The 15,065-nt window shown below is 38.7% G+C and overlaps 1 protein-coding gene across 2 annotated transcripts in view; it reads right to left on the bottom strand.

Moving 5' to 3' along the window:
* The window catches only part of CNKSR3 (CNKSR family member 3), a 64,433-nt gene that overhangs the window by 27,046 nt on the left and 22,322 nt on the right, over positions 1-15,065 (bottom strand). Inside the window, exons 2-3 of one of the 2 annotated variants that reach the window (XM_042809258.1) lie at positions 10,610-10,640; positions 6,356-6,519 (exon numbers count right to left, since the gene is read on the bottom strand). In XM_042809258.1, coding sequence (XP_042665192.1) covers positions 6,356-6,519; positions 10,610-10,625 — 180 coding nt within the window. In that variant the 5' untranslated portion in view covers positions 10,626-10,640. The remainder of the gene's footprint in view (positions 1-6,355; positions 6,520-10,609; positions 10,641-15,065) is intronic. The other variant, XM_042809250.1, reaches the window with a different exon arrangement.

Raw genomic sequence — 15,065 nt, 5'->3', positions numbered from 1 at the left:
ATTACTTTATTTTTGGAGGAATACTTTCTCACCAAAAAGTTTAGCCAGCCATACATTCTTTTGGCCACACAAACTTGAAAGTAGCTATGTGCCAAAATTTTCCCCCTTGAACAGAGGGATTAAAGGATGCTGGCCTCCCTCCTTCCACAAGTAGACAGAAAATACAACTTCTCTTTTTTTCTCCCCTGTAGAGTAGTAAAACAATCTAATCAGACAACTTAACTCTGAGAGAGTCTTTGTACATTTAAGTATCTCCAAAATTCTTTCAGTCACTCAGGTGAAGAAGTTGTGCTGTTTTGTAAATGTATGTGATTAGAGATGGCCCCAGCACTTAACAGTATACTTGATGGTATATCAGATCCGATTTCATCTTTGTTCTAAAATATTTATGCTCTCCTTATCATACCTGTTTCATCTTATTTACACAGTGGGTCAGCCCAGCGTGACTTTTCCAGTCCAGTTAGTTTTTAAAGATCTCAATTTCGAGGTGGACTTCAGCAACACAGGCTTTGTATCTGGAGATACAGAGCCTCCACCTTATGACTGCAGCTGGTCTGCTCAGCAGTCTCAGGAGTACACCATGGCCAAACTGTTCAGTTGCTGCACTCAGCCTTTCTACAGCTTCTTCCAGAGATATTACAGAGGGCAACTGAGATATCTATGACACCAGTTCATGCTTTAGGAAATGTCCTGGCTAAGAACTACGTCTACTCAGCACAACAGTGAGCATTACAGCTCATCAATACAGGATATCAAATTCTTCAATTTCAGATTTGCCCTGAGGAATGAACATTTCAAGAACAAAGGGGTCATCACAACTCAAACCATCTCTGTTCCACAGGCATCCTGACCTGTTTTCTCTAACACACAGAAAACATTATGCTCCTTCACCAGATACAGATTTGCCATTGTGCACATTTTTCTTTCACTGACAAAGTGAGAAAACAACCAGTAATTAAAAAAAATGTATGTGCTCTGGCTGTGATGCTGTCCAAGCTGACACTATCTTGACCAATCCACAAATAACCAGCTATTTCTTCTTCATCTGCAGTGTCACTCTTGCATGTCGAGTCTGTCAAAGTGTTGCTTTGCAGCAAACCACTTGAAAAAAAAATATGCCCTCCTTTATTGTATTGTGTTCTGAGCTGGTTTAGCTCCCTGAAGTGCCTCACCTCATCATCAGTTGACTGCAAGCAGAAAGGATACTAATCAAAGAAAGGAAAAGGGGGGGAGGGGAGGTGGCAACTGACTTAAACTAATTTTTATAGTCACGCTTTTCTGAAGCATTCTACATTAACAGGTTATAATATTTAAAATATTATTATTTAAGTAATCAAAAGGTTTCAGATGTTGCCCATGAGCCACAGAAGGTTGTATTTTAAATCGAGAGTGGCAGGAAAATATCAAAGTTACTCTCATCAAAACAGGAGCTGAAGCCAGCGGTCAAGAGCACCTTATGTCAAACATTCCCAGCCTGTTACTCATTAACCTGGGCAGCCACACATGGGGCTATGGCAAGAGAGAGCATGCACAGGTGCACAAGAGAGCTTGCGGACAAGAGCGTGCTCTTTCCAAACCCCATTATATTTAATGAGAAATAGTACACTGACCAAACAGTTGCTCAAGGTTGAAGCACTAGAATAAAAGAAAAAATAAAGTGTGGTTAACCAAAGTCAAAAGAGCACTGCAGTCATGTCCCAGCTGACCTGGGCTGATACAGAGCCCTGCTGTTGCCAAGGGACACCTTCCCTTTCATAGCCATCTTCAAATGCTGCAGTGCAAAGAGCTAGATTTTCTGTCTGATCCAGCTAAAAACCAGCTCAAGAAAAAAGTGGATAAAAATAGGCTGAACGCCTGTCCAATAGTTTATACAATGGGCTGTATGCATACACAAACACTGGATGTAACACAAGGTACTGTCACTGTCCTTTATTTCTACTCTCCCTTTTAATAAAAACATTTCCTAAAGAATCCTCTGGAGTTTGAAACTTCCTCATAAAAAATTTGAGACCTCTAGAAAATTGAAATCTTATGAAATGATGCACAGGTGTGGTACTTTTGATAAGGAACAGCCACAAAAGTCTAAGACATCAGGTATGTAAACTATCAAGCTTGGGATTTAAAAGTCATTTTAGCAAATGACCTTTTACAGAGATGACAACAGTACAAATAAAATGCAATAGTTACTTGGTAGGATAACCTCGTGGTATGAGGTTATATGTTGCTGCATTGCTAATGTGCTGGTGTTATTACCAGTGGTATTATTAAAAGGTACAAAGCTAAGGAAAAAAAAAAAAGTATGTTCTGGTATGCTTTTGGTAGTTATATTTTTGTTATGTTCTGTTTTTTAATTAATTAAAATCAACATCCTCATTCAATCTTCATTCTAATCTCAAGAAAAAAAAAAAGTTTGGAAGCGAAAAAATTAGCTCCTATAATACAATGTAGTTAAGGATCCAGAAATCTAATCCAAAAAACATGACATTAATAGTCATTCTATTTGCATATAATTTCCTGTTAATGTTTGCATTATTTAATGTTTATTAAGCCCAAACATGCAAGGCAACTCATCAGGGAACAGTGAGTAAACATTCAGTTTCATCAACATTCTTTTTTGTCCCACTTATTCAAATGGACTGAGAAAGCTTATTTTCCAGGATTCTTATCCCTCCTTTTGTGGTTTTGCATGAGTTTAAAAAAGCATATTTATGTACATTTGTTCCTTTTCCACCAAACAGTTCAATCAACAAAAATATCTTCCACCCATCCCTTTCCTCACTCAAGCAAACACTGTCACCACAAAAAGATGGAGGCATTCATGCTGATGCGGTTTGGTTTCCCCCTCTGGAAAGTTCAATTCTTTTTATATGTTCTCTAAATTCTTTACATGAATCTTTAAATAGGTCTTCAACATCTGTTCAGAAAAATCTTACTGCACCAACACAAGTGCAACAGAAATGCATGCTCACAAGAAACCTTCACTTCTTATCCCTGACCACACTCTTTCCTGCTGCCTCTTCAGTATCAGCTCCGTGGCATATGTTGCTGCTAAGGAAAGATTAGGAAACATTGTCTAAAAACTGAAGTAGTTGAGAAAGATTTGTTGGGTTCTTTTTGTTTTCTCTTTTTTGTTGTTGTTGTTGTTTTTGTTTGGTTTTGGTTTTTTTGTTTTGGTTTGGTTTTTTTTTTGCTATGTTGCAGCAGTAAACATCAAAACTTGCAGACATCTACAGCTTGGCAGGGTAGAACCTACACATGGGGCTTTATCCCTATAAAATCTAAGTGTATTGGTATACTTCCTCAAGTGACCCACTATCTTTTTTACTATTTTTCCCCCATCAACCTAACGAGTTTTGGAAAAGGTGAATGCTTGAGAAGGATTACCATAGGAGAAAGATGTTCCAAAGACAGCTACTTCACTGCCTTTGGAGTCTCAAGTGCTATTGCAGTGTAAGGAAACCAAACCTCCAATCTGCAAAAGTGGCTGGGAACTAGACAAAAAAGATATTGCCATTCAGAGGGATCTCAACAGACTCAAAAGGTGGGCCTGGGTGAACCTAATGAGGTTCAACACAGCAGTGCAAGGTTTTGCATTTGGGCTGGAGGAATCCCACACATATATATGGACTGGAAGGAGCAGTCCTTGAGAGCAGCCCTGTGGAGAAGGACCTGGAGGGGTGCTGATGGATGAAAATCTTAACATGAGCCAGCAGTGTGCTCTTGCAGCTTGGAAAGCAAATGGTATCCTGTGCTCCATCAGAAGAGGGGGGGCCAGCAGGGACAGGGAGGTGACTGTCCCCCCTCTACTCTGCTCTTGTGAGGACCCATCTGCAGTACTGTGTCCAGGTCTGGAGTCCTCAGTACAAGAAAGACAGAGAGCTGTTGGAGAGGGTCCAGAGGAGAGCCACAAAGATGATCAGGGGACTGGAGCACCTCCTTTACAAAGACAGGCTGAGGGAGCTGGGCTTGTTCAGCCTGAAGAAAAGAAGGCTGTGGGGTGACCTCATTGCAGCCTTTCAGTATCTAAAGGGAGCCTACAAACAGGAGGGGAGTCAAGTCTTTGAAAGGGTTGATAGCTGCAGGACAAGGGGAAATGGTTTTAAGTTGAGGGAGGGGAGATTTAGGTTGGATGTCAGGGGGAAATTCTTTACAGAGAGAGTGATGAGGTGCTGTAACAGGCTGCCCAGAGAGGTTGTGGATGCCCCATCCTTGGAGGTGTTCAAGGCCAGATAGGATGGGGCCCTGGGCAGCCTGGTCTAGTATTAAATGGGGAGGTTGGTTGCCCTGCATGTGGTGGGTGGGTTGGAGATTCACGATCCTTGAGGTCCCTTCCAACCTGGGCCACTCTTTGATTCTGTGAAGGTAAACTTTTCTTGAGAAGAACAGAACTGAGGAATATCCGAAACACCCACAAGGCTTCTACCTATCACCAGAACTGACAACAACTGAAGTCCTACCTCAGGCTGGCCCAGTCAATGCTACGTATCCACAGAATAAACCAAAAGCATGGCGAAAAGAAGAAAAGCTAAGTTCCTGAGTGCCTTTGGCTCTAATGAAAGTTCACAAAAACTGGGGAAATGTCACCACACACACACACAAATTTAAAGTCATATTTATATCCCCAACCTACTTTCAAACTAATTACTTTCTAGTAATACTAGCGGAATAGAGAAACCTCTGTTCTCTCAAACAGAAAGAGAAGAGACAGCAACAGTAAAAAAAATTTTGCGCTTCTGGAATTAAAAAAAAAATTGTCTGTCTCTAGAATTCAAGACACATCGTCTCTTGGGAACAAAGATCAACACTGATTTTCTACCATTATCCCAAAAACTGAAGGGAAAGGATATGTAGAAAGTGACAAAGGGCATAGCTTAAATACAGAAATTCTTCCTCCTCTTCTTAAAAAGGAAACAAGGATATTTCAGCTACAATATGTAAACTCTGTCTAATGCATTAACTTGAACTGCATTTCACAAAGGATTTCCAGAAATGAGACCAAGGTCAAAACTTTTGTCTACTAAGGAAATTAGAAGGAAATTGTAGGAGATAAAACACAGCTTTAGGTTCTGGCAGTTATCCAGCTTTGTTCATTTTATTCTAATATTTTAAGAAGAAAGAAGAAAAAAAATGCCTTTGAGGGCTGCCACATCCATTATATCAGTCAGGACTGTACGTAGTACACGTAGTAATTCACCAGACTCCTTCACTTGCCTGACAGATTATCCCTTGACACATGAATCACATGCTTGCTAACTCAGTACCACTATTACAGCTTTCTTTTAAACGTTAAAAAAAATAAACAAGAAACAAACAAACAAAAAAAAACAAAAACAAACAAACAAACAAACCCTGCTTATCAAATATTGAAAAGAAAATAAAAGTTTCAGTAAACGTAAGAACAACTCTTCGGGAATTGTTTCAGTCTGTGCACAGTTGTTTTATTAAACACACTTCCTTCAATATATACTATGTAATGTCTTTGTGGTTATGAACAGAAACGACACCCATAGCACCTTCCTGCTGCACATAAAGCACGTGTCACTCAGGCAATAAAGACTCTCCATTTTTAGAAGAACATGCTCTTTGCTGCAAGATGTGCCTGACAAACAGAGGGCAGGCCAGTACTGGCCAAGGAATCACAGGGCAGCCTCTGCCACCCCTCCAGCTGATGTCATTGTATATAATATCTCTGGCGCTCAAGCACTGCACTACATCAAATACATTTTCAAGACTACGTCCAAACTGCAGCTTTTAAATAATTCCTGCAGCAGTGACATGGCATAGCAAAACAATCTGAAATATATTTATTCATTTCAGAGTATGTTCGTTCTAAAAGCATCCGCACAGTAATATATGAGGGGTAATACGAAGGAACAGCTTATGTTCCAAATCCAGTAAGTTGAACTCACACAGTTACTTAGTAATCAAAACATCCCTTACTTCAAGAGCACTTATTTCACTTTGTATGTGGACTACAAGATCTTGTCCTATTCTCATTGCAGCTGATGTGAGAAATCACTAATCGCTGTCATTTCAACAGCACGTGTTCTGTCTGCTAAAACAAATTCACCCTACTCAACAGTAATTTTAATCACAGTTCACTACCAGAAGCCACAAGATCCCACAATGCTACTCAGCCAACACTTCTCTTCAGAAATGCAACTAAATCAGCATTTCCACTTATCAGAGAAAAGTCAGAGCTATAACACAAAGCCTGCAACAACTAAACTTACTGCTTTCTTTTGCCGTAACGTCTAACAGTGTGAAAGGCATTATGATTTTATTAGGCTTGCTTTACATATTCATCAAGAAAAGCATTTAAAGAAATTCTTTGTCTATTCACCACTTCACTAACCAGCGCACACAGGAGATCCACAGCTTCTAAAACCAGTTCCTGGTGTCCAATCCGTGTAATACCCATATCTTCAAGATCCTGGTGAGAAATCTGTAACAACTGTTCACCATTTATCTTCTCCCGTTCAAATTTGTGGACGTACTGCTGCAGGCAATCATCCAGGCCTAACAAAGCACAACAGAAAGAGAGAAGGGGACATAATTACAATTTCTGTGTTTTGCTTCCCGTCCCCACATCATTTAAAAAAAAAAAAAGACAAATGGAATAGCAGACAATATATAGTGTCAAATTATCAAAGAAACTTGCAGTGAAATCAAGGATTGAAAGTTGTTCCAAAAGGGTACAGAGATGGAGTATGCAGATTTTAAGGACCTTGGGGTCACCTGAATCAATACATAACCTGTTTACTCTTCATGGATCAAGGTAACAAGGTAAGGATGTCTTGCTGGTGTCAGCACAAGCAAAGCTACCAAGAGACATGTGCAGATTCAGCACTTAATGTAATCCTAACCATGAAGAAAAGCACTGATAAAAAATAGTCAACCAAAAAAAGATAAATACAAGGCAAGAAAGAAAACCAAGAACTTGCCCAATGCCAGCTAAACAAACAAACAGAACAAAAATCTACAGTCCCTCATCCACTTCTAAATAAAACAGCTGAATGATGAGAGGGAAATGGAACAAAAAAAAGGCAAAGCAACCAACCTGACGTTAGCCTCAAGTCTCACTACTTGCTTGATTCATGAGCCCCTACAGTTTCCTGAATCAATCACTCTTTCCTCCCCCTTGTAAGTTAACAGCACACATCAATAAGAAATTTAATTTTATTTTTGTAGCTACAAAGTATTTTTAAAACAGTTAAGAGCATTTTATCTGTCACAACAATATCCTCGCTTTAAATTATGATTGTATGATCCCGCTTTCTCTACAGTACCTCCACAGCACCTCTTTCCCTCTTCTGTTGGTTAAACTGATTAGAGAAAGGATTTGTCTTCCATTTAACTCAATTGTGTATGTTAAATCTGTTTTCTCGTACATAGTGCTTGTTTTGACTGTTCTTAAAGATTTTGTGTACAGCAGTCTAGGGAAAAACATTTGGGTGGCTGTGTTATTTTAAAGACAAAGTACTACTCTGATCCAACATATTAACAGGAGCTAAAGGAATAGATCCAGTGTTTGTTTGGTAGAAATGTATCATGCTGACAATAGTTGACACAAACAAGATTCAGATTACACACTTGACATCTATTTTGTAGCATCTACAATAACTATGTAGGTTCACCAATCAGTTTTAAAAAACTGAACTTTTAACTGTAAAAAAGATGTTTATCCACTGAGTTGGATGAAGAGGAAGACATGGAAAGGGACTGCTGAAGACGAGAAACACTGATAGTGCTCTGAACTGCAAAGAAACGAGACAGGAGACAAGAACTCAGTTCAACCCATCAGGGTGCAGTAGCAGCCTGGAAAGCAAGCACCCCAGTGCATGCCAAGAAAGCAGCCAAGACAAATCACACAGGGGCCCAAGGGCGTACATCTAACAAGTTCGCTTCCTAAGGGCAGAACAAGCCATTACTACCCTACACTCTCTGCTCACAGAAGATCAGAACTCTCATTGGCGCCCACTTTAGCACACATCACTTACCTTTATAACACTCACCAAGAAATTAATAAGGACGGACAGCCTGGCATTTAACAGTAACCCCTTTATACGTCTCATGCAAGCTTAACTATTGCAACACATCAAAATCTGGCTGGACAGGCTTGACTCCTCCACGTGCAGAGCTACTGGTGGCTACAGCTTGAATTTTAAGCGTAATTATGAATGTGAAATCCTGCATGCAAGATGAGCGCAGTCTCCCAGAGCTACAGTTGTGCAGGGCGCACTCTCTCTTTCCATCTGTCTTGGCAAGGCCTCATAAATCCTGAAAATTGAGCCCAGCGTTCCGTTTCCCACAGGCACCAATTTCTCCCTTAGGCTACACAAACTCTTTTCCCAGGAAAAATAATAAAACGATCTAGCCTTCATTGTTTAACAATTTATTTTTTTAAAGCAAATTCTCAACCAAGGCTGACACACTGAGCACATGTTTGGCATTCCCAATTTTTAATGCTGTCTTGCAGACCACTGTTTCCCATCATTTGCCATTGAAAGCCAATAGTTCCCATTACATATTGCACAAACACCTAGAATAAAATGCTAGTTAGCATGCAATGAAATTTTTACTTTTCAAGTTTCTTGGACATGCTGTTGCTTTTGCTTCTAGCCTTTGTGTGTGTCGACTCAATGTTCTGTGCTAAAATATGAGACTTAAAAAAAAAAAAAAGTAAATGTACATAACCCACAAGGAATACAGCTATGTCTTTCAGCTTATCTCTGGGGCTTTTTTCTTTTTCCTTTTTTAATTCATACTTATCTGTTCTTGAAGGTCTATTACAACTTAGATAAACACAATACTTTTATGATCACACAACATAATTATTTTGTAAAGTAAAATATTTCTTAAAATCATTATAATGTTAATTCAAAGCAGTCAATACAGGGGCCCAGCTGCTCAGACAAATGCATTTAGATGAAGTGATCAAAACTATAAAAAAAACAGGAAGTGAAGACAAACCCACACACTTATGGCAGGCGTTCACTAATGGTTTAAGATGAGCTTTCTAATATAAGCCTTATTACTTTTTCTAAGAAGCACATGGAAAACTCAAACAATTTAATTGGGATTGCAACCACATTTATGGCATATTGTTTAATTTTCCATCATATCAATGAAATATTTAAAACAACAACAATAAAAAAAAAAACCTTATTCTCCTAAGAAAGAAAGGAAAATAGAGGAAAAACATCTCAAATCCATTCAACAAAATTAACTAAATAATAATACTTAAGTTTAAAAGTCAGCATTGAAATGCAAACCTAAACACAGTTCTTATTTTTCCCTTCTTCCAAACATCTTAGTTCTTTCCTTGTATTTTCTTTGTTTTTCAGCACCTAATGTAGATTGAATATGGCCTGCTAACAAAGTCTAGATATCTTCAAGAAACTTAAATTAATTAAAAGCTCTAGAAGAAGCCCACATCACCCAGAATGATGCATGTTCAACAGGTAGCTCGTTACAGTGACATCCAAGTTGCACAGGATGTTTCTACCTTCTTAAATGGACAGAATATAGCGTCTGGTTACAGGTTATACAGACAAGACAAACAAAACATGCTCTAAGTCAAGCTGCTTTGCGTCTGTTACAATTTACAACAGAGTAACAGTGAGACTTATTTTCTCAATTATTCTGTTCTCAATAAGTTGCTGAGAAATAAATTTAGCAATAAATTTTTCACTGATTTAAATTCAAACATATCACAATAAATCATGGCAACATTAGCAGGCTCAGGCAAGAAAATAGTTTCTAGTATTTATTTCTTTAAAAATGTAATTAAGATTCTATCCTTGGAAAAGACAATCTATCTATCTATCCTTGGTAAAGAAGATGTTTATCTTCTTTACCCACTCAAGAGCCTTTCTGAAGTCTCCAACTATTCATTTGATGCTCTGCGTGTGTTTTAAAAGCACATCTCAACTGCACGTTGAAGAGAAATCTTTGTATTGTTTCACATGCATAAATGAAAACCATGCATGAAAGATCATTCCATTTACATAACTACTACAGAATGAGGGAAAACAGAAATTGAAGTACCAATTGCAATGGTACCCAAGTTTTATCACATTACTAAGTATGACTTTGATTTAAAAATAAAATAAAATAAAATACAATATTATTTGTATTATAAAAAGACTTTGTGGAGCAGTAATATAATTTGCACAAAACTCCCTCCCAAGTTTTGGCAGGTGTAGAGATGTGCAATAGATCTTAAGAACTGTCTAGACTTTTCTGTCTAAAATAACCTTCCACAACTGTGCAGATCATTCTGAAAGATATTCGATACCTTGCATTCAAGCAAAAACACTAGAATGAATCTCACATTTACAGACTTGCACTGATAGCAATCTCACACTGTTTCCAAGATTAGAGAAAGTTATTTTGAATAAGAATTGAGAGTAAAAAATAACTTTGAGAGGGGTAAAAACAGGAGTTTGGATCCAAGCCATAACTATCAGCTTACTATTTGGAGAGAATTAACATTTCTATTGGTGATAGAAATCAACTGTTCAGCAGTAATACATCTGACTACCAAAACACTAGAGATTCTACCAGCACAGTCATCGAGTAATTTAATTTCATGTTTTTCACTCACCTGCTGTGCTGGACATTGGCAACTAATTTACCTACAACAAATGAATAAAATCAGTTAACTAACATATTACAGCCACAGGTTCAAGACCAGCTGACCCACCTCCCTCCATCCCATTTTCCCATACTTTCTTCTCTTGCGAGGCCAGAGAGCCTATAGACTCAAACATGACTGTGGTGAAAAGAGGTGCAGACAGACCAGGAAAAGGAGTGAGAAAAAACTGGATCACGACTGGGATCATTGCTTTAGAATATATTTCAAGGATAATTCAAAATGTCCAAATTGACGAAAGGAAGCAGGCAGAACACAAGTCATTTGAACAGAGAAAGGGCAAGACCTTCCCCTCCTCATAACACCATCATGGAAATTAACCACTCATCACCTCAGGGAAATAGAGCTTTATTAACATGCACCCAACCTCTTCTTCGCTGAGTAACTTTTTACTAAACTCACAGAAGCTGGTGTCTCATGGTAGCTACAGGGTTTAGCTGCACCTCTCAGCCCATCAAGGGGCTCCTGAGGACCTTAAAATGCAGCCAAGGAGGGACTGCCAAAATCATTTTGCCTCACTGCCTCAAAAACACACACATTTTAGAGTCATAAGAGTTTGACCATACCCACTTAAAAAGTCACTCTAGTTCATTCTAGTTCTCCTTCCAAGGTCTTCTCAGTTACACATTTTAATCTCAAAAGAATCCTTGCACACACACACACAAATCCATTCCATCCAGTTTTGAAAGACCATCAATTATGTAAGAGTCTTTGACATACACCATTATATCATCATTTATATGCCATATCTCTTTATAACTCATTGCAATAGCTTCCTCTCTTTAATTATTTTCAGGATTCAAATTTATTAAAGAAAAAGTAGGATGGAATCAAGGCAGGAAATGAACATTTAAATAAGGAATGTGTTAGTTCATCACAAGCAGGGGAACCATCACCTGAGAAAGCAGATGAAATGAAAGAAAAATTCTGCAAGACAGCTGAGAAAAGCTAGAGCTCAGAAGAACAGGTAAGAGTGAAGAACAAATTTAAAAGAAAATTTCAGAAGGAAAATAGACTTAACACATCATCTTCTAGAATGTGGGAACACTGTCCCACTCTATCATGGATGCCATTCTCTTCCTACAGCATGATGGACTAACAGACCAGTGATCACAGAATCACCAACGTTGGAAAAGACCTACAAGATCACCCAGTCCAACCACCCACCTATCACCAATAGTTGAAGGACATGGTTTAGTGAGAACACAACATCCAACCGTTCCTTGAACACCTCCAGCATCAGTGACTCCACCACCCCTATGGGCAGCCCATTCCAGTGCCTGAATACTCTTCCAGAGAAGTAATATTTCCTAGCGTCCAGCCTGAATCTCCCCTGGTGCAGCTTGAAGCCATTCCCTCTGGTCCTATCACTGTTACATGAGAGGAGGCCGACCGCCAGCTCACTACAACCTCCCTTCAGGTAGCTATGGAGAGCAATGAGGTCTCCCCTGAGCCTCCTCTTCTCCAGACTGAACATACCCAGCTCCTTCAGCTGCTCCTCATAAGCCCTGTGCTCCAGACCCCTCACCAGCTTTGTTGCCCTTCTTTGAACCCACTCCAGGGCCTCAATGTCTTTCTTGCAGTGAGAGGCAAGAAAGTGATGACTTCAGCAAGGAATTCAAGGTCCAATAATATAATAAAAGATAACTCTGAAGCAGTCAATAGAAACCTAGCTTGGTAATAAATTGAGCTCTAAGTAAGAACTGATTTCTAGCACTTATATCCCTGAATGTTTCTCTGCTATGACTTAAAGCATTTATTTTCCTCTAAGTTTTCAAAACAAAAGTCTAGTTATCATTTTGTGTGAGCCCCTTACAGGGGACAGACGCCAAAGACCTCATATTGTCAAGAATAAAAAACTTGAATTACTGCCTAGTGTACAAAAATAAAACCTCATCTTCTTTCAATTTTTAGTCTAAAGAGTTCCACAATCACTCACAGCACCATCACCATCTAGTGCATCAATGGCTTGGAAGTGTGCGAGGAAACCAGAACTGAATAACAACAGGTTCTCATCATCAGCATCACTTATCCAGAACAAAACAACTCATTCATAAAGTAAGTTCTCCTCACATAGTCAATTGAAAGTATTTCTTCTACCTTTCTGTTATCACCTGCATCTTAACTAAGCAGACATGCCTGTTGCCTCACCAGGAGTTAGGTCCAGCTTTGCTGAACAGACATCACCTGGAACTGCAACAATAGCTTCAAAGCTTCCTGTCTTCCTCACTCTGTTGAACAGGGATGGAACCAGTTGAATTGCCAGCCTCTCCCCGCCAGCAGGGATGCAAAGGGCAACTCCCTCACAAAGGCGACACCAGGACAGAGAGAAGGGCAACACCTCCAGCTTTGATAATGAATGCTCTACTGTCCCTTCTGTAATCCCCTATGACTGACAGTCGCACAAAAACACTTCTGCAGTACTTTTTTTTTTTTTTTTTTCAGCATTTCTGGCTAATGCATTTTCTTTGCAAAAATAGACTACTTAGATGTGTTCAAAATACCTTAAAATAAATTATTTCATTCAATTCAAATCCATCCATAAACCCCTTTGCATCTCTCAAATTCAAACCTGAAAGCTTTGCCATTTAATAAGAGAACCAGGGAAAAAAATCGAGTTGTAAACCATCCTTACGTGGAAGGGCTACAGAGACCACTTTTAAGCCTTAGTCATTCCAATGCAGGCAATCTTGGAAAACACAGTAGGAGGCCTATCAATACTATTTGCAGTCCTCTCTACAAAATCAATGACTGAAACCATTCCAATGGGCACTGTCATCATGCTCCAGACTGGACATGGAAGGGTAACTACAACTTCAACACTTCACAGGATAAATCACAATAGGAAACACTAAGGAAGAGTGAAAAGTCTTTGTCTGCACACTTGCTTAACTAGCAAGTTTACAAAGCAAGACATCTCTTTAAAAAAAAAAAAAAAAAAAAAAAAAAGCCAGTGCTACCTTCTTAAGATTTCCCTCACAAAGTATTTTCAGGAAACTAAGCAAATGTGAGTAAGACCAGAGTCTTTAAAAAAAGAACAGACACAAGACCTATAAAACTACAAGTGACAGAATAACAGATAGAGACCCAACTTTCAATGCAGGAATTAGGGAGCGCAAATGAAGCTAATATATAACAGGTCCAAACAAGCAATGAATAGTGACTCCTCACACAACACTATGCAGTGAATGATCAAAATCCATTGGAGTTCAGGGGAAGGTGAGCAGGCTTGTTAAAGAAAATGTCACAGAAGTCTCATCTGACTCCAAAGGACAAAATGAAATGGCTGAAGACCATAGGGAACCTACTGAAAGGAACACACAATATTGTCTTTCGTGCAATCCTCCAAAACACATTCCTTCCTGGCAAAGGCACAGAATGGGGCATTCAGATAGATAGCACATGATAGAGCACTTCTGTAACTGCACTACACACAGCACCAAACGTAAATAGCAGCTTCCTTTTAATTACTTCCACCCAAAGACTTAACAGAACTGTTACCTCTTCTCTCTTCAAAGCTAGTATTCATGTTAGTATAATAGCAGCACAAAATTTCTCAAAGTCAAACATCTTTATTTTCATTTTTTAAGTCTTAAGTGATATTAGGACATATGCCACAGCAAATCACACAGCTGTTCTCATAGGATGTAGTTCAACTGGAGACACGAACAGCAAGCAGGAAATTGCAAGAGTGAATTAATTCAGAAATCGTATCTTGAGTTGAAAATGAGTGAACTCATACCAAGAATGCAAAAATTTGACACAAGTAGGTGGGAGCATATAAGAAACTAAGGTGAAGGCAATTCTGCAGTAGTTAAGAACTCCAAAAGTGTAGAACTTCAAGCAGAGCTTGCTATCTTTTTCATGACTCTCCTTAAAAAGAAAAGTCTTGAAAAAACAGAGTTAGAGGAGAGGAAAAAAAAAATAAAGTGTTATTTCTCCTATTTTCTATTGAGATTTTCTTATTACAACACAGCTTTAAAGTTATAAATTAAAGACAATTAAAATATAATGCTACAAAAATTGAACAGTGAATTGTGCTGGTATGTCAGATTTCTTAAAAAAATAAAAATAAAAATCAGATAAATACAGGTTTAACCAGAAAAATCTCTCTATACAAGAGATAAAAGCAACATAAGCCAATCATGTCATACTTCAACATACTTTAAAAAAAATCACAATGCCTCTGAGTGAGAAAATACAGGCCTTTTCCGTTCAGCAAGCTATTCCCTCTAGACATGAATTAGACAATACCAAGAAAAAAAAAAATCTGAAGTCTACTGCTTTTTACCCCCAACAATTTGAAGGCAGATGGGGTCAGAATACACATACAGTTAAGTTTTTCAGCAGCAAAGCTGGACTGAAGACATGTATGCAGCTGTTGGTCCTTATTGCATACACAAGGCCA

The sequence above is a fragment of the Centrocercus urophasianus genome, unplaced genomic scaffold (genome assembly GCF_019232065.1).
Source record: "Centrocercus urophasianus isolate 14NV4802_14NV808 unplaced genomic scaffold, USGS_Curo_1.0 seq_10, whole genome shotgun sequence".
NCBI classification, from domain to species: Eukaryota; Metazoa; Chordata; class Aves; order Galliformes; family Phasianidae; genus Centrocercus; species Centrocercus urophasianus.
The sequence above is the reverse complement of the archived record's forward strand: the minus strand, read 5'-3'. Positions and strand labels throughout refer to the sequence as shown.